General features: G+C 35.7%; 1 protein-coding gene across 1 annotated transcript; it reads left to right on the top strand.

Annotated features, from left to right (window-relative positions):
- The first annotated feature begins 1594 nt into the window (after positions 1-1594).
- LOC127852430 (uncharacterized) lies at positions 1595-20659 on the top strand. The gene is made up of 17 exons (XM_052386385.1): positions 1595-1690; positions 5857-5979; positions 6288-6377; positions 9509-9607; positions 10500-10598; positions 11201-11314; positions 11728-11816; positions 12270-12481; positions 13539-13723; positions 14395-14580; positions 14997-15125; positions 16070-16224; positions 17205-17803; positions 18480-18634; positions 19138-19265; positions 19942-20024; positions 20463-20659. Exons 1-17 carry the CDS (start codon positions 1613-1615, stop codon positions 20657-20659), a joined length of 2721 nt encoding a protein of 906 aa, XP_052242345.1. The 5' UTR covers positions 1595-1612.
- The last annotated feature ends 735 nt before the right edge of the window (positions 20660-21394 follow it).

The raw sequence follows: 21394 nt of genomic DNA, 5'->3' as shown, positions 1-21394 counted from the left end.
TTAAACCCCATTTTCACAGAGCACGGCTCGTATATATCTCTGTTGAAAGCTTGTTCGTTTTAGCCGGCTTAACAAGTTTTCAATATGAAAGCAAACCGATTCTTCAAAAAGGCGTAAAACTGTTTTTACGCAAAGAGGTCAGAGAGTACAGGAATTGTCTTATTATAAATCATACGACATATATATGTGTCGCGTTCTGAGAAAACTGGGCATAATGCATGTGCGTAATCTGTCGTCCCAGATTAGCCTGTGCAGTCCGCACAAGCTAATCAGGGACGACACTTTCCGGTTTTATAACGTTTTTCGTTTAAATGAAGTCTCTTCTTAGCAAAAATCCAATTTAGGCGGAAAGTGTCGTCTCTTATTAGCCTGTGCGGACTGCACAAGCTAATCTGGGACGACACTTTTCGCACATGCATTGTGCCAAGTTTTATCAGAACAAGACTCATATCATTGAAGACTGAATTATAGTTTACAAAATAGGTATAAATATAGAATGTGTTTCATAACTAAAGAAAATATGAATCATTATGTTTATAAATTATGTTAATTTTTATTAATTCTTGATTAAATTAAACGGCTCCAACGTGTTTGTAATCGGGTTATAGCTATTTTTTACAAGCATGCGTTCCAAAGGAAGAGTTTAAAGAAAATTGACTGATAAAAAGAAGTTAGATTACGGAAGAATTGTATCGAATTGCATTGTCATTTTTAGTCACGACTGACATAACAATGTCTTTCCTCGCCATTGATTTCTTTGTTCATTTAGAAAACACTCAACGGATAGAGTTTCGCAACTGTTTTACTAACCAATAATAGTTGAAAACAACACACGTAATCATCATAATCGCTGTTTTATAGGATAGTATTTCGTTTGACTAACGTGGTTATTGTTTTATAAATATTTTATTCAACGAACGATTGAATTGGGTTAACATCAAAGCCAAAGGTGATACTCACTTCAAAATAAATGGATATTGAAATGGATGAATATGACAGGCTAGTCTGATTTATATAAATTTAATATAATATAACAATAATTTTCAATTAACCTAAAAAAGCAGCGTCATGCAAAAATGGATCTTATGCCATAATTGAGACGTGTAGCTTTAGACCGCGCTAGGCCGTCGCGCAGTCTGGTCAGCAGCTATGCTGTCCACTATAAAGTCACGTAAAATTTCGAAGTCTCTTTAACGGACAAGGCAGCTCCGGCCCAGACCGCGCGCGTGCTTATGACGGGATGGAGCTACGCTGGTCACATAAAGCATACGATCCATTTTCGCATGACGCAGCTCATAGTAATTGGTACTTTTAACCGTGGAACAACGTATTGTTGCTTTAATAATTATGTGATCTCAAACAACACAACTACCTATTTTAATAATCGTTTATTTATTATATTTTTCGTCGTGTATGAAGCATTATAACTGAATGTAGCCTTACACACACATTGTTTATTATGCAAGCCGGCTTACATGCATTTTTTAACTATAAATATGAACCCATTAATGTAGTTTTGTCGTTGTGCCCATCACACTTAAAACTTAATGATAGATATAATTGATGTATACGGTTTTAAATGTTTACAAGTCCCGGGACAAACGACCTTCAGATGAATTTCCAAAATGAGAACGACCCGTTTAATTTTGATGCTGCACCAGACGAGCAGAATCTTCGGGACCAAGCAACGGTAATGGGCACAGTATTGTTGCCTATGTTTATTTTATACTGATTTTAACTGTTTTAGAATATCTATGGTCGTTTTGAAATTGAATATGCTCAGTGATATTGAGCGTGAACAGATAAGCATTGCTTTGGAAAAATGGGGCTTCTTGTGAAAGCGTGGATGAAAGTTTTCGCTTATGGAATTTTTCGTTCAAAGGAAGAACCTACGTACCGAAAGCTCAGTGTAGGCAGGAAATGTTTATATATAAAGAGGAAAACAATTATTACTTATTATTAATTCTGTTCATGTCATTATTCCATCGTATATCAGCAACAGATTGACAGCTTAGGGGAAAATTAAGGAAAATATGAATTTTTATATTTTAATTATAAAAATAATGCACGGAAATACGCTGAAAGCAAACAAATATCACATGAATGTGAATTAACTTATCAAACATACATCGCCTGATTGGACAATTGGCAAGAAACAAATTCCTACTCCTAAAACTCTGAAAGGTAACCAGGGAGTTATATTCATGTCTTCACATAAAAAAACGTCCGCTAATCGGCACTTTTTGACGATGCTGGAACAGCATCGACCAAGGTATGATAACCATAAAAAAAAATTCACAATGGCGACCTATGTAAAAGACCGAGCCAGTCCGATTGAGATAACTCAATTTTTCAGTTACTTCCCTTTTGCATTCGCCACTGCGTAGGATATTGCTCGTCATTGATAACATTCTCCTAGCAGAGTTGTCGTTCGTGTTTCAACATTCAACAATGGCCGCCCCCATGAGAGTCTCGATTCAAACTTTCTTACTGCATAAATTGGCTTGTTTCGCTATTTAGAAGCTGTCATTTATGATATATGAATTATTTATTCACTAAATCTCCGCTTATGACAACAATAGTTGGAATTCGAAGGATATATACTCGATGTGAATGAAGGACTTTCTGGATCGTAACAGCTTGACACGGCAAAACTGGCATACTGGTATTTTTAGTTATCAATATAAGTCACATTGTGCTTTATAAATTGTATTCGAGCATTTTGCGACTTATTGAATGACTATGATACCCGATACCAACATTTCATCGGGGATTTGCAGATCACCAAGCTGTCCTGAAATTCAACATTGATTTCAAACTCTTTACTGGTTTGTACTCTTTTTTAGTGTTAGTACTTTTTATCATTTTAAAGTTAAATGAACTGTGTCACAGTAAAAGAGACATTAAGGCGATTGTGGCCAGTTTGGATCTAGATCAGCCTGCAGTTGCTTGAAAGCTGTTTGCTTAAAAGCGTTTTTCTGACAATAACAAATAATTTAATTGGATACTGATTTGACTGCGCTTTTCCTGTGACCTGGCTCAAATAATAGAATTGTCATTAAGCAAATTATTTATTTCGAACATTAATCAATTGTTTTTCTTGTCCCTCGTGATCAATGACTCCAGCACTTTCCTGTTGAGAATTGAATACTGCTAAAGGCGATGCTAGGGGGCGTGAGAGATGTTGCACCTTACAGTATCGCTCGATTGTTCATTGTCAGCTCGGGTACTACGTACATGTACCCCGGGTACTCTTAAGTATACTTACATGTATCCCGTGTACGGTAAATATACTAAAATGTACCCGGGAATTTAACCCTAAATCAGTCGTTGTCGACTATTTTTTTTGTAATAATTATATATACACATTTATGTCAATTTTCTGTAGACTGGCCTCTATATTTTCGGAACACATACTCAAAAAGCATGTTGATGCAGTGTTTTTTGAAGAGAAGTGTGTTTAAGATAATCGGTTGCGCGTTTTACGACATCGGATTTTGGGCGCGAATACAACTCGGGTACAGTCTAATATGGACCGAGTACAATTACGTTTATTTACCGTACCTGGGGTACATGTAAGTATACTGAGAGTATCCAGGGTACATGTAGGTATACTTAAGAGTACCCGGGGTACATGTAAGTAGTACCAGAGCCGACAATGACCAATCAAGCTCCATTATCCCTCATGAACCGACTCAAAAAACCGAGTCGGCAATATTTGACTTAATTTTCGGTTTGGTTGCTCTCGATAAAATCGAAAATTTCAGAATCTTCATAAAAGCCCTACGGGTTTGATCCCCAGAAGCGACATTGAAAACTAGCATACTTTGTTATCTAAAAGGCTGCTAAACCTGATATACAATGATAATGTGAATTTTCTCTCACATGATGTTCATCAGTCATATTATATAAAAACTTACAGCAGTAGTAAACAACTGGACAATAATTAATGAACGCATCTTTCATTTGTCTTTGACACTTTGATTTTGACATGGCATAGATTTAAATATGTGACTGGACTTTACCAGCACTCTTGTAACAGAGCTAAAGTTTAAATGTACCATTGAAGATCACCTAAATCCAGATTTGCTATTATAGACGTGTGGAAAGTTTTAAGGGTGTGACAAGTAAGCAAAAATTGGTCATTACCCAGAGGCCACAACTGATCTATGACTGTATTAAAACAAGAAAAATCAGTGCCTGATTTAGATTTCCTTAGATAGTTCAATAAAAACTAATTTCATAAGCCTGGTAACAGTTCAACGGTAATGCTACCAATGTGTCACACCAGGGCCTTGAATTTGAAATCTAGGCCATGCATGGTCATTACTTCATGAAATCAGGACACAAAATTGTATTTTAAGTCCTTAATTGACCTGGCTATAGTTCTCAGATTATTATAAGCTCAATCAGTATATTTATATCATTATTTATGCTTTGTGTATTGTAAACATATACACAATCATGCAGGTACATGATAGCAACAAATAATATCAAAGCTACCCATACTATAAAGGTCATTGACAAAGCCTATGGTCAAAATTTGAACACATTGAGTGTAATCGCCCTCTCGTGCCAGCAAAAACAACACGTTGACAGGTTGTCATTTTTGACAGTTCTACTTTCACTTTCATTTTGTGATATCAAACTATTAACAATTATGTGGCTGAGAAAAATATCGCCATTGCTTTTTATGCCCCCGGTAGGGTGGCCTATATCAGTTGAACTGTCAGTCAGTCAGTCAGTCAGTGTGTCAGTCCGTCCGTCCGTCCGTCCGAAAACTTTAATGGCAATAACTTTTTTAATATTGAACATAGCAACTTGATATTTGGCATACATGTGCATCTCATGGAGCTGCACATTTTCAGTTGTGAAAGGTGAAGGTGAAGGTCATCCTTCAAGGTCAAATGTCAAATATAAAGCGTCTGTCTGTCTGTCCGAAAACTTTAACATTGGCCATAACTTTTTCAATATTGGCGTGCATGCGTATCTCATAAAGCTGCACATATTGATTGGTGAAAGGTCAAGGTCATCCTTCAAGGTCAAGGTCAAAGGTCAAATTTTGCAATATTGAAGATAGCAACTCCATATTCGGCATGCATGTGTATGTCATGGAGCTGCACATTTTGAGTGGTGAAAGGTCAACGTCATCCTTCAAGGTCAAAGATAAAATATATGGCTTCAAAGCTGCGCAGCAGGGGGCATTGTGTTTCACAAACACAGCTCTTGTTTAATATATTGTCTGCACATTTCTTAAAAAAACTTACATCAATACACGATTTTCTTCGTTAATTCAATCATTCCTGACAGACTTGTGTACATATTTCGCTTACATTTTGACGCGCGTAGGTAGGACCGCATTACCGCTTCCGAAATGTGTATTCATAATTTTGCCTTCGAGGAACTTATCTGATATTTGACGGAAAGGGTCGAAAATGTGCGAGTGTGGGTCAAGTTCCCCACAGGTACTACTTTCCCGTTCCCCCAATTTTTTTTCCGTACCTAAAATTTTTCGTACCCAATTTTTTTTCGTACCCAATTTTTTTTTCATCCCAATTTTTTTGTTCGTACCCAAAAATTTTTCGGTCCCAATTTTTTTGTTCCCAAATATTTTTTTCGTACCCAAATTTTTTTCATACCCAAATTTTTTTCGCAAATTTTTTGTACCAAATTTTTTTTTCGTACCAACATACACAATTGTGGTGATTGTGGTGATGTAGATAAACTTAACTTGATGCTTTTATATCCATCCTCTCAAAAGCATCGTCACACCAGTACTGTCAGTACTTTGATTTAGAATGACGCGGACTTGTATGTTGACCAGACTACATCGCAGATGGTACGTTTTTTTTTCAGAATGACGCGGACAGGCATGATGAATCGGACTTCAACGCAGATTTAGCGGATCCTTTTGAATCAGAAACATCGCCCAAGGATGAAACGTTTACTTCAAAAGGCATTGGGCCCAATACATCTGCCGTACGATTGTGTTATATTTCTTATACAATCTCCTCAAATATAGTTATAAAACTGTGATACGATTGTCAAATTGTTGCATTCTCGAACTGCATGTTAATTGTCGAACAGCGCGTATATATAAGTTTCAAGCGGTTTTCGAGGCTAATGGTGATCGCATAATATAATAATTTATGTATTAAGAATTCTATTAAGAATACTGCAACATTGTGTAAAGTGAGTGTAATATCTATTAAAGTCTTTATTAGTATAAATCATTGAACTATAATATATGATTAAATTGTTTTTACTGTCTGAACTTTATGTTATAGTTGTGGAGAGCTATTAAATGTCGCCAAGAAAGATATGCATCCCAAATACTGGCTGCATCAAAGTCATTGCATGTCAACAAAAAAGACGAGGTAAGAGAGCACACCAGTACATGTTCTAACTTTCAAGAACATATTTTCAGTCAACTAGGTAAAATCTTAATCGGTTTTAAATAATGTATTTGTTTTTGTGCTTTGAAAGCAGTAACATGTTTGCCGTTTGCTGCAAGGAAACCATACCAAACATTAAATCATATTTTTTAAGCTGACATTAGGAAAGAAATAAAGAGTGTAATTAATTCATTTGCTCAACCCCAAACAAAATTCCACATCATCCTACCACGCCGGTCATCAGGATACTCCGATATACTGATTGACCTACAATTACAGAGAAAACAATAGCCATGCGCGAGAGGCGAGTTCTTCAATTTGTTTGCATTTATGATTTACTCATTTGGTTTTCAGACAAGGAAAATTGTTTGGGCGATAAATGGTAAAGCGCTTCGTATTGCGGAGAAAGACATTCGGGAAAGAACTAAGGGATTTCATGAACACAAACACGAGCAAATTCTATCGAAAATAAGCATATATGACTAGATGTCAGTACATATTTCAACAAAATAAAAAAATACTTAGACATAATTCAAGATCGAATTTACTATTCAAATAAAAGTATCAATATGTCTATTATTGTTACAACATATTAATGCTGAAATTCGCTAACGTTTTTGAGAACATTCAAATGTTTAAAGAGTCTGGTGTCACATTTTCAAGGACACTTATTTTAGCGATCATCTTAATTACAATGGCACTTGTGTTCCCGATTGCCGCAAACTTTGTAACAGATATTACGCATTCCTTTCAGTGAACTAACAATGATAACTTCGCTATGGAATAATGTTCTTGTTAGCAGGCAATGAAGAACAATTTCTGTATGGAAGTAAAATATGATTATGATTACATTGTGTATACATTCCTATCGAAGTCTGCTTCCTTGTAACTACACTGGTACTATTGCCAGTCTACACCATACCAGAGTGCCACATTTCTTAGAATTATTGAATTATACATTTAGAAGTTATAATTCTATTTTGATTTTTTATTTCAAAATGCAAAAGAATAACCATTTGTTAGGAGTATCTTCGTGATCTCCGTGTCTATTTCATTCAATACTCTACATGGTTGAAAATCTAACATGTTCTTGCAATATTTCGACGTATTTTGATTTCGATGAAATACGTACTGATCATCCAGTTCATTCTGTTTTCCGATATAATTTTCTTTTAGGGGGAAACATCTACCGTTCTGTCGTGATATTGCTTCTTTACAATACAAAAGGATATATAATATAATAACTTAACCATGTAATGTGTTTCAAAAACTACCATGAAGGATGTAGATAAAAAACACACTAAAGAACTTACCTCTCGCACTTGGCCCTAGTTTTTCTCTGTTATCGTAGCGCTGATGTTCAGATGATATACCTGCATATGGCAAGCGGTTCGATGCATACACCCAAGAAACTAGGTTTCTCACGAGAACCTAGGTTCTCAGAATGAGAACCTAGGTTCTCGCTTGAAAATTGCACATGGCTTCAAGAACCCAAGTTTTCAAATGAGAACCTAGGTTTTCATGAGAACCTAGGTTCTCATTTGAAAACCTAGACTCTCATGAGAACCTAGGTTCTCAGAGAACCTAGGTCCTCATAATGAGAACCTAGGTTCTCATGAAAAACCTAGTTTCTTGGGATTATGCGTCGAACTGCTTGCCATATCCGTGGTTTTCATTTTTTGAACCATAGGTTCTCTGAGAACCTAGGTTTTCAGAGAACATAGGTTATTATGATAACCTAGGTTCTCATTATGAGGACCTAGGTTCTCATTATGAGGACCTAGGTTCTCATTATGAGGACCTAGGTTCTCTGAGAACCTAGGTTCTCTGAAAACCTAGGTTCTCAGAGAACCTAGGTTCTCTGAGAACGCGTCGGACGGCGTAAACTTGCTCGTTTGGAATACGGGACACATATTATTCAGGGCGCAGGATCAATGGGATTCACATATGATTACACACGGGCTAGACAGAATGAAAACACGCCGTTAAGAACTTTATTTTTGCAGATATCTCAAGTTAAATATGTTTGCAAAGTCTTTAGTGTATAAGTTTTTCTCTCAGTGTTGCCGATATATTACGATTGAATAATACATTATTACACATTATCAATAGAGATAAAACTTTTATTTATACCATAATGATTGCTTACTATATCACAGCCATACTTAAAATAGAAAACTGTACCGTACAGTCGTTTGAGGCCCGAACAAGGGAACTGAATATCTGAAACTCATTTAATGCTGTAACAATGTATTATGTAACGACTGATCTGAATTTGTTTCAATTTTTAGTTTCAAAATAATATTAACAATTAAAGATGTATTTCATAAACAGTTTATTTTTTTATTAACGTGTTCAGACCCATGTCGACCGATTACTTTACTTATTTCATTCCTCGAGAAGTTTCCTGCAGGGTTCGTTGAATATTACTTAGCATTGTCTGAACATTGTTCAAAAAATGTTCTTGTGGAGTAACATTCACTGTTTCTCGTCTATTGCTTATCATTCTACACATATGCCGCCAGCGTGTACCAAGCAATTGGAGACAACTGGAGGTTAATTTTGGCAAGCGGTTCGACGCATAATCGCAAGAAACTAGGTTTCTCATGAGAACCTATGTTCTCATGAGAACCTAGGTTCTCATGAAAAACTAGGTTTATGAAATCCCAAGAAACCAGGTTTCTCATGAGAACCTAGGTTCTCATGAGAACATAGGTTTTCATTAGAACCTAGGTTCTCATTTGAAAACCTTAGCTTACGCTTGAGAACATAGGTTCTCATGAGAAACTAGGTTTTTCATGAGAACCTAGGTTCTCATAGACACATAGAACTTAGGTTCTCATGAGAACCTAGGTTCTCATTCTGAGAACTTAAGTTCTCGTTTGGTATCCTAGGTTTTCATAAGAACATAGGTTCTCATTTGAAAACCTAGGTTCTCATGAGAAACCTAATTTCTTGGGATTATGCGTCGAACCGCTTGCCATACCTGCCTATAGGCGTAAGATAACTTTCAATCGCTTCAAAGAAGTAAAGGCAACACAATACAATACAAAAATTATATTTACTCTTTTTTTTAAATAAGATTAACATACACGTTTAATTTATTTAATCAGCTTGGCAAGACTATTCTCCATCATATGTGCATATCCGGCTATGTTGACTGTATAAACAAGCTCCTTGCACACAAACCAGCCCTCAACGCAGTTGATAAGGTATGTTGTACAACTATTTGTAATAATACTACATAATTGATATTGACCACGAACAAACATATTATAAAAATTAATGGGTCAATATTTGTATATGATACTAAAACAACTCGGAAAGATGTGCATTTACATAATTTAACTCAGCCGTAAGCCCTTAATATTATACAAATACCGAATAACGACCGATATTATAAAATTTTCCAGTTACACTGCATCCTTCCATAGATTGTATTGCAAGTAAATTATCATTACATTATCTTGAACGATGCAACGTGTTTATCTGTACGATATATACGCAATCAAACGCTCTCGATTAGACACCATGCTTTCCAAACGTAAATGTCTCTTTTACTGCAAGTAGTTTGTTTTTAGAATATTTTTTTTAATTAATCAAGTACTAACTTAATGATGCAGCTATAATGCGTTAGTGAAAAAGCAAATCTAATCGTTGACAATTACCATTATTTAATAATCTCAGTGATTCAGTTTTCTTTTATAATTCAATAAAATTTTCGTCTTCGCGACGTTCATACTGTTAAAATGCCGCTATGATGCCCATGCAAATTCAAAAGAAGTATACCGAAAAACAACTTATCCATTGCTCATGGGTAACTACTCTTAAAACATAACAATAATTCCGTACAATACTTAAAGTGTCGACATGTCTTATTCCAAAACATTATGCGTATCTAAACGACATTATGGTAACCCCATGCATCCGATGGGATCAACATCTTTAAGTTACTCTTTTGGCAGATTGGTGCACCGATGGAATGAACGTCTCTAACGTTACTCGTTTTGACAAATTGATGCTCGCGATGGAATGATAGTCTTAAAGTTATTCATATTATTGCACCCGATGTAATGAACGTCTTTAACGCTACTCTTTTGGCAGATTGGCCTGACCCCCCTCCACTACGCCTCGATGAACGGCCACATTTGCGCCGTGGAGTTGCTTTGTGAGGCTGGAGCAGAGCCTAACACAGTCGACAAAGTGGGTATCACTTTTACTAAGAGATTTCTTTTAGTTAAATAAGATTATTTTGCATTATATATTTATTATTATTTTGATATTTGCGATGTATGCCTGTAGTTTGTAAAGAGTCACAATCCCTATAATTGTTTGAACAAGTTAAGGGTGTCTTTTTAAAAGAAAAACATATATGTTTGACATTTTGAGAGTTATGTTCAATGTCCTCACAATCATCTTGGAACTTGTATATACATGAAATGTCTGCTTTGTTACTGGATGAGAAATGTGTGCCAAACAGTAATGCAAACATCGGATCTTTATTCCGGAACATTGATTGTCCTGCAAATTCTGCATTACCCTAGCCAGAATTTCTCACAGTTAATACGTTTACATTCACGCAAAGAAAAATGAAGACCAGAATGTTTACGGCGTTTCATATTATCATCTGATGAGAAGGACTACATCGTTCTATTGAATTATCTAACAACAGTCTGCTTGACTCTAACCAGAATTCCTATTTGTTTACTTTTGCGCAAAAAGAAACATGCTAACAATATTTAATTTCTTCGGGCAATATTATCTGACGTCAGGAAGTACATCTTTCCATTACTTTATTTATCTAGCGAACAGGCCGCACGCCTCTTCACATGGCTCTGGCGAGTAAATCTAATTTCACCCCTGAGGGGCTGGTAAAGAAATTGGTCCATTATGGCGCCGATCCAGAGAAAAAAGATTTGGTAAATTCATTTACAACATAGTTGTGTTTGATTGATTCGGTCATTGAACGTTTATCGACAAACAGAGCATCACATTTTGCAAGGCACTGATAAAATCAGAATAATCAGCAATGTAGGAATTGTTGAACAACTAGACATAAACAATAAATAGTGTTAAGGTCATGGTGTAAAGGGTTTTTATTACGTACGGTTATTTAGTTATAGATTTAGAGATTAAAATGCCGGTATTTTATTATATATTTCGGATCCACTATTTCCATCAAAATTGACATACAAGTTGTTATGTGGTACTTTAAACAAAGATACATTGTAACACAAATAATTTAGAAGCCCAATTTAACGATGAGATAATATGTACAATTCGTTGCTGCTGCTTTGCAATTCATTAAGTATTTTTTATGTAACGTTTGAAGAGTGGAAAATCTGCGATGGACATTTGCAAAAACGAATCACTTCAAGATATTCTAGTGGTGTCCTCGTATACAAGGAATAGCCAAAATGGGTACAAAACATTTCTTTACTTTTCGTGTTTTATAAGAATTAAAAATACTACGAGTCTTTCAAACATGTTATTCTGAATAGTGATTTATTTTGCTACGTAAAGTGTTCTTTCCATGCCTTTATTAAATGTAAATAAAATATATATCGACTTCTTGAAAAATAAAATTATAGTCTCCTCGTTTAAGTCATATTTGTAATAAACTCAATACTGAGATTCCATAAAAAGATTTGTCAGTACCTTTTGGTGTTCAAAAAGGAGATGTGTTGGCTTGAAGGATATATTTAGGAAACCACGTTGTCGATTAAAATGTCTTTATATTTAAAGAGAGTTCGTTTAATTAACTTTGTCGAAAACATTTTATATTGTTAAGCCATATATATATATATATATATAAAGAGAGTTTCGTTAGCTATGCAGTCCTTTGAAATGTTCTTACGTCAATTTGGTTTGTAGAGGTGTTTGCGGTGTCGAAATCAACGAAGTAGAATATAACAAACCAACAGCATTTGCTAACATCGGACTTGTCGTAACCAGAAGCCAGACAATTACGGATAAAGATACACCCGCCTCGGAGGATCCACTTGCTACCGAAACTAAGGCAGAGCCGAGTAGCTTCAAAATGACAATATTTCGGATAACATCGGACAATATCGGCGATCGCTTCAGTATAGTCGATAACATGTTTTATCGTTTATTAATTCAATATTAAAAATACGTAAAATACGAAGTGAAACTTAAGTTGCCACAGCAGGAGAGAAACCTTAATATATAATACGGTCGCTTATTTCTGGCAATGAACCCCTTGCCAAACAGTGAGACACCATACGTATGCCATGGACAAGACACACACATACGAAACAAACCCAATAACATGACAACAACTGGAGTCATCGTATTGGAACAGCCAATACAAAAGCATTTAGTGGTTTAAACCGGTGTAAATAAGCTCGCTACTTCACAATTGGTCAAGAAATATTCATTAAACCTTATGTTTACATACAAACTAAACGCATATCGATACGAATCAAATTAAACTGCAATACAATATAATACACTTATATCGTATTAACATTTAACTACTCAATGGTTATACACAGGCACGAGCTCCTGTATTATCGCTGCGCGTATTTAATTAGTTAACGATATATGTTTGTTTTTTATGTTGACTATGTCTGCCAAAAGCATTCGTTTTACGAGCTATACTTTCGAATCACATATCTTTCCCAAAAGCATAATATTAAACTTAATCAAATATGGAGTTTACCTTATAAAACCTAGTTTTTAGTTTGCAGTACAATGAATTGTGCTGCTTAATTATCCATAACGGATTTTTTTTTCAATTAGTTTCATGTTCAAGTTTCTTTCGCACTGTACGTATGATTGTACATTTAGGTTGAGTGGCAGGTACATCTAAACCCTCTAAGCTTTGCATTAACGAGTATTGTTTACGCAATAGGTCATTCGTCTTATATAACGGGTGTTCATATGAATGTCAGACCTGATGATTTTTATTGAGTGGCATTATTCATGTATATTAAAGGTATAGCTTAATCTCACGAAATCAGTAAGTGATCGCTCATCCTTTCAACATTCGACCTACGAAAAGAAAGCATTTTATATGCACGGTTAAATATTGACGATAATTATGTTACATCACATTTATTTTTCATCAACTTAAATCTCTTAACACAATTGAATACAACATTAATTGTTTTTTCTTAGATCTGACTGAAACCGAAGACATATGCAGCGATGCGTTTTCCTACAAACTTAGCCGAGTCAGTGAGCCAACTGTTGTTGACATCAAAGTTCCGATTCTGTCGCCCCCAAGTGCAAAAGAGGAGGTGGTATTGAAAGCGAACACTGGGAAAGAATATCCAGTTAAGACTGTCACGGAGGAAAACGAGGTATTATTTCGTTTGTAAGGACATCTTGACCCCGTTTTTTTATGTTTCACTGAAATGCGATTAACAAATACAAGAAAATTTTCTTATATAATGCTTCTACATTTTTGTTTATAACTCAACTTGATAAAATATGCGAATAATAACTTAGCGTGAGTTCTGTATTGAGCTCCTCAGTTATTTATGCGCCCGCGAAATACCTCATTAATGGTTGTATTGATATCCATACAAGGATACAGTTAACCCTCGTATTCTCGTGTGGGTTTAGAGACTTCAGTAGTTATGAGGCAAATGTTCATTTAAGAAATAATTCGTGTACGTTATAGTTTGTTGTCGACAGAATTAGTTAAATTCTAACACGGTTTTTACTAAAGATTTATACAATGTTTCTTATTTTTCTTGTGTACTTTTTCATGTGAAGTTCCGCCCATAACAATAACTTTCGCCTGTTCTGTCGATCAGATCTCTGCCCTCAATAACAGCCAAACCGGATTATTACGCTGGTGGAAAATGTATCGGCATGTTTTGTTTAGTTACAGCGCGTGCTTTCAGTGTATAAGCTCCGCCCATAATTATTGCAGTAAAACCCATAGACGATGTTCTTCTTTGTTTATATGAAATTTGGCACGTGCCGTGTTAGAATTCTTCATACCAACATTAAAGCCTTGTTTCAGATGTTTCACTGCGTTATATCCCTGGATATTACGGAAATGGATTCTTTTATCATCGTGTCAAGGCCTAAGGTTGAGACATTCACTGTTGGCGAGGAGTGTGCAGTCATCAAATCGACGGTAGACGAAAGGGTCGAACTAGACATTCCGAAGGGTACTTTTGAGAAGGATGTCACTTTGTCTGTAGAGGTATGTCCTGTTGATAGTTTTTCTATTTTGTTGTATATATCAAAACTAAAACATAACAATATGATGTATTCTTTGGTCATGCACTCTTAATTAATAGTGATCGTACATTAAAAAATATACACCATTGAATACAAATGAGGACGATATGTTTCTTTCGGTGGCATAGCCCTTGATATAAACATAAAAAAGAGAGACTCGTTTACGAAGTGTTGCATTTGCTCTAGCGCTCAGGAAAAGGTGTCTAACTTCCTGATGATGCATTACCAAAATGCACAAAAAATATATTTAACAGAAAACTGTGTGTATATGGCGTGCATGAAATGTATAATTTCTAGGACTTGAGAACTATAAAATAGGAACTGATTCGATGCCATAAGTATCTCACTCATTTAAAAGTACTTTCATTTTTCGTATAGATTACAGACGTCCCTACAGACAGCAGTTTTGACAAGGTCATGACACAGTGCAACGATATAGCATCGGTGTCGGCTTTCTATGCGATAGAGGCAAGCGAGCCCAACATAATGCAGCCAGTAGCCGTAAAGGTAAGCTTCTGTATTTATCTCACTGCCACAATTCCAAAATACCACGTATGTGGACTGGCAAGCCGCTGGGATCGCGACTCAATCGGTAATTCTGAAGGAACAGATGTAGATAAAACGGTTTAGCGAACTGTTGATAAGCCACATGAGAGAAAATAATGTAGCTACAGATAATACAGTTTACGATGGATCAATTTACTGAACCAATGAAGGGGCTGTTTATTTGAATAATTTTACTCAAATTCACAGTGATAAAAAAAACTTATGTAGTCTTTAGCTATTAAGTGGATTAGTCTTGTATAGTTAGGTTCGATTATGTAATTATTCTATATATATAATATATAATAAAACATACATAAAAATAGCCCTGTAGAGCTTCACACAAATTTGCCAGTGTATAAACAATTAAGAAAAAGACTGTTGCGATATTAATACTTTAAACTTTAATACTTAATACCTTCATTTGTAAGAATTTTTCAAGCCGCTGGGATCGCGACTCAATCGGTAATTCTGAAGGAACAGATGTAGATAAAACGGTTTAGCGAACTGTTGATAAGCCACATGAGATAAAATAATGTAGCTACAGATAGGACATTTTACGATGGATCAATTTACTAAACCAATGGAGGGGCTGTTTATTTGAATAATTTTACCCAAATTCACCGTGATAAAAAACTTATGTAGTCTTAATCTATTAAGTGGATTAGTCGTGTATAGTTAGGTTCGATTATGGAATTATTTCAAATATATAATATATAATAAAACAAACATAAAAATAGCCCTGTAAAGCTTCACACAAATTTGCCAGTGTATATACAATTAAGAAAAAGACTGTCGCGATTTTAATACTTAAAACTTTAATACTTAATACTTTCAAATGTAAGAATTTTTAGTAAAAGCGTGCGAATTAAATTAAACTTTAGTATTGTCAACTTTATTCACAATAGATTCCTTTACCACCAAACTATAAAGGAGGAGAAATAGTGCTCTTTACCATGAACCAGAAGGACGAGAATGAAGGTCCAGATGCATGGGAGCAAATTCAAAGCCCACACACCATCATTGATGGCAGGGTGGTCTTCCATGTTTCTTCGTTCTCCATGTAAGTACAAACTCCACACAGCTACTGCCGATAACCACTGCCATGCCAAGAAAATCCTTCCAGATCTGGAAGGATTGTGTATTTTGTTTAAGTATTTTATGATGAAAAGTAGTATCATTTTGTGTATTAGTTTAGGTTAATAATATAACACATACCTGAATTTAAAAAGTAGAAATAACAACGGGAACATTTATCCACGCATTTCATACTATAAGATCCCATTATGGGACCAAGAGGCTCAGCTATCATCACGTGGTAGGTTATATCGGAAGTGATTTGATATCGAGCTTTGCTCGGAACGAGTCATTTCTCTACGCGGAGGTTGATGTAAGTATGGAATAAATATTTTTAAGTTACAGATTTGTTTACCGGAGGGTATCATGATTTGATATCATATAGTGGAAAGGGACAGTTATCGAGGAGATGTGGAAAGGATTAGTTGTGAAAATGAGCTATGAACATTACTCAAAGCCATCGATTATCATAACTATATAGTTATATTAACACGATGTCTTATAATTAAGACATAATTGAAAAGCTTTCATTACTTGTTCACTTGTAGTATGTGTGCGCCCTCTAAAGTGCAAATGAAAACAACTCCATCATGGCATATTTATAACAAACCGTGTTAATAGAACTTTCTTATATTATTATTATTATTATTATTATTATTATTATTATTATCATTATATCAAAATAAAATATAGGAAGAACACTTATTGTATCTTGCAATATTATAGATATTGTAGTTGTTAATTTGAAATCGATTTTATTTTTTATGTCTTTTTTACTAATCATGATGCACATCACAGTGTTCTATGCGTAGCATTGCCGGTGTAATGGTCTACAGCGACAATCGTGTTATGCACATGACTATTTCGGTCATTCTTTTATCGGCTAAATATGCAATGTTTATTCGTTAAAATAACGTGAACGTGTATGCGTGAATTGTCCCAAACGTATGCTTTTTCCTTTTGAAGAAAAGCTGCAATAGAGAGACAAGCCTCCACAGTGTCCAGTAATTCCGTGTCATCATTGGGCAGTATTGCAAGTCTACAGTCTCAACTGAGTCGCGTATTTCGAAAGTCCCGTCGCAAGGAACACACCGTGGGGTTTATTGTAGCCTCGCGAAGAATCGGCACGTCGAATTCATTCAATGTCAAGATCATGTGTTGTAAAGAGGAGGTTTTCAGCGAAAAACTGGAAGAACTCACGGCGGATGGTTATCAAAATCACACTGCCCACAAAGAACCGGCCTTCCAGGAATTGAAAGTAAAGACGAAACAAAAGTTCCGTATTGCAAGCGATAGCATTAGTTTCGAAGATGAAAAGGACGAAACAATTGTGGAGTTTCACCGGAAAGTTGACACTCCAAGAATGGTTCGAGTTACTATTCCAGGGAACGAACCACTGATGCAGGAAACAATTCACATACATTTGATACATGATGATCAAAAACCAGATCAAAATAGCAGCACACGTGTAGCTGACCTTAAGTCCAATGAAAGCAAAGTTGTATCGGCAAAACTATCATTGATCAAATTCGACCCGAAGATGTTGTCCGAGATGGACAGTCAATGTAAGTACTGTGTCCTATGAATGTGTATGAATTCTATGTATATATAAAGCGAGTGCCATTATATACGCAGAATATGACTGGTTGCGAGCAGAGCTGTATATCAATGTCGCCATAAAACACCGCGTGATGATGTTCGATTAAAATATTATTCCTTTGTATATTGTTTTACATGTTTACTGGTAACCATATATTAAATATTTCGGTTATGAAGAAAACCACCACACGGATTTCCATAAAATAAATTCAATATAAATGAAGTCCGGTTTTCTTCCAGACACCCACGGAAGGCAACACTGCGAGGAGTTTGTCTGTTAAATTCTTTCACGATTTAAAAAAACTTCCTTTAAAATATGTCACTTTTTAAGCAACTGTTATCATTATATCGTTATCATCAGTACTGTTTCTCAGAGACATAGGACATAGACATAGACATGTTTATTAAGTAATATAGGCCACCGGCCCAAAATACAGCATTTACAAAATATAACATAGGATTACACAGAAACAAATTTTGAAAACTAATGAAAAGCATCAACTAATCACCTCATAAACATGTTTCTTTCCCTTCCCGGGAACGTGATTCCCTGATAAACCAACTACTTCCGTGGCAAATAATGACTTCCTTGGAAACCAGTGACTTTATTGGTAAAGTTTCTGCAGTTTCTATCTTTTGCAGCGTTCCTGTCGTACGCACGCATGATGGAAATCCAGCATGCGATAGAAACTGAAGGCGTATGGTGGAAAGTGCTTCTCCTAATTGACATCCCTTTCAAGACAATCGAGAGGATGATGTCACATTATCGTGGTGATGTCTCCTCCTTGGTCAATGGGGTATGTTATCGGTACAAATATGTATTTCCTCGCACCGATATTGAAACGGGCAATATAATTGTATGTGTCCGTTACGGTATGTAACATATCTAAATAAGTCTAGGAATGCAATATATTGAAATTCTTTATATTTGCTCACAATGTCAAAACATCGCGTGCTTTTTAGACGAGTACTAGCATACTATGTGTATAGCACGGTATTTAATATATTGAAGTCCCTACGTATATGCTTGCAGTGAAACCGAAATAATAACGAAACACAACACTTAAACTGTGATATGAATAATATATCTATATTATGATATTCACTGGTCAGCTTTTAAAGTGGGTTGTATTGTATAATATGTTTAATATGTTTATATTAAAAGCAAAATAATGTTACTCCAAACATTATGGAGCAAAGTGTTGGAAAAATTAAAAGTTATCACATGATTGTAAAATTATCATATTCTGAATAAAAACCAACTCGGAAGCACAACTTTCATTTTTGTTTGTTGTTCAAGTTGCTGTTTGAATGGCGGGACAAACATCGCAACAATCCTAATCGAGGACTGCCTGATCTGCTGATTGCACTGAAACGCTCCAGGCTGACACATCTCGTTATGAACCTGCTGAGAGATTTGCTGCGTTGGTAAAATGTTTAAATAACGGCCTTTCAGAAGCACAAATTACTGAAATGACAGTGTGACTTGGATAATGATGATGATTATGAAAAGTAGTAATTTTAAAAGTAGTAGTATTAGTATTATTATTATTATTATTATTATTAGTAGTAGTAGTAGTAGTAGTAGTAGTAGTAGTAGTAGTAGTAGTAGTAGTAGTAGTAGGTGTAGTAGTTGTTGTAGTATTAGTAGTTGTAGTAGAAGTATTTATAGTAGTAGTAAAAGTAGTAGAAGTAATAGTAGTAGTAGTAGTAGTAGTAGTAGTAGTAGTAGTAGTAGTAGTAGTAGTAATAGTAGTAATAGTAGTAGTAGTAGTAGTAGTAGTAGTAGTAGTAGTAGTAGTAGTAGTAGTAGTAGTAGTAGTAGTTGTAGTAGTAGTAGTTGTAGTAGTAGTAGTAGAAGAAGAAGGAGTACTAGTTTAAGTAGTTGTAGTACTAGTAGTAGTTGTAGTAGTAGTTGTTGTAGTAGTAGTAGAAGTAGTAGTAGTAGAAGTAGTAGTAGTAGTAGTAGTAGTAGTAGTAGTAGTAGTAGTAGTAGTAGTAGTAGTAGTAGTAGTAGTAGTTGTAGTAGTAGTAGTTGTAGTAGTAGTAGTTTGCAAATATTAAGTTGTTCTTTTTAAACATAATTCTAATTTGACTTTTTCAGGAAAAATGACCCAATCAATAAGAAGAATCCTCTTTGCAATTGGTTGACCGACGCCTATGAATACGATTTGCTAATTCAACCTAGTAAGTGCATAGTTGAAAATACTTTTAAGATTTTCGTATTTTGCTATAACTGCCTGTTATACGTATTTATAATGCTAAACGTGGGGCTTTATTTGTATAAATGTTAATATTTGTCTTGCTTGTTTCTCTCTCGCCAACAGGCAGTCATATATTGCACAGTGTTAGGGTTTACCAAATTTCTACGAGCCTGTTGTAATTGTGTGTTTATTTAAAACATATTTTCCAATATATAGTATTTCTGTTCAAACTTAGAATGCAATAAACACTTTTAAACTGCGTATTACATTTTATACATGAAGAATGTAAGTCAGTTTAGATGTGAATAGAAATTCGTCTTATTGAGTGAAATCTGAGGGAACAAAAAGTCACATACCGATATCGAATAGTGATCTTAGTGTACCGTAAATTATAAGTAAAATGAAAAGTATACCTTTCTAGGATTTGGAAAACCGATGTCCGACGAATTTCTAGCTATGGTGGCAGACAAAATTACGTTTCCTGAAGAGCTCGCTGACGGTTTGGAGATATCTAGAGAGGAGATTTCCGACACGCTAGCGAATACGCAGACGTATCCACTGAAAGAGTTGCAGTCGCTCAAGGTTGATGTCTTGATTGAGAGTTTGGGTTTAACGTAGTTTTCTACGGTAGTTGAGTCATAGCAGGTCGGTCAGTAAAAGCTCAAGTCTCATAGAGATGTCGAACCAATACGGTTCATATCCCGGATGATCCGGCATGTGAACCGTGTAGCCGCCGTTTAGCTCCGTGTCGATCCGTGTAGGTCCTATGACGCCCGGGAATGGCATTGGCGCTCCGGGAGGCCAACACGGAAGTTTTTGGAAGTTCAAAACTACCGTGTTGATCCGTGACCATCCGGGATGGTCCGTGTAGCTGCAGTGTGGGGTCCGTTGAAAGCCGTATAGGGTCGGGGGACAACTGTATTTATGCCTTGGTTGTCCGTGTGCGTCCTTGACAGTGCGGGAACACAATTCAGACCCCTGTCCTTCAAGGACCGTGACGGCAGATGTACGCTTGTCTCCTGTGCTACCGACGATACAACATGGGCGATAAGATGACGACTGAGGACAAGCTGATTAGATGTGGTGTTGATTGGTGTTGATCTGCTTGTAAATGTAATGATCTGGGTCTCGAGCTTGTTTCTCCTTGTTGGTGCTGTTCTTCATCGGTAGCGGATGCTGCTCGTGACAATCTGTTGAGAACTGGAAGACGCGCTTTGACAATACGCTTCATGTTTGGTGGAAATTCGACGTTTTATATATGTATAAGAGGCAACACTTTTGAGATTTGATTGCTGACTGTTTGGAATCACCGAAAATAAACATGCTTTTATACAAGTTAATTTCGGTCTGGCG

This window comes from Dreissena polymorpha, chromosome 12 (assembly GCF_020536995.1).
Source record: "Dreissena polymorpha isolate Duluth1 chromosome 12, UMN_Dpol_1.0, whole genome shotgun sequence".
Classification (NCBI taxonomy): domain Eukaryota; kingdom Metazoa; phylum Mollusca; class Bivalvia; order Myida; family Dreissenidae; genus Dreissena; species Dreissena polymorpha.
Note: the sequence above shows the minus strand (reverse complement) of the source record. Positions and strands in the feature narration are given on the sequence as shown.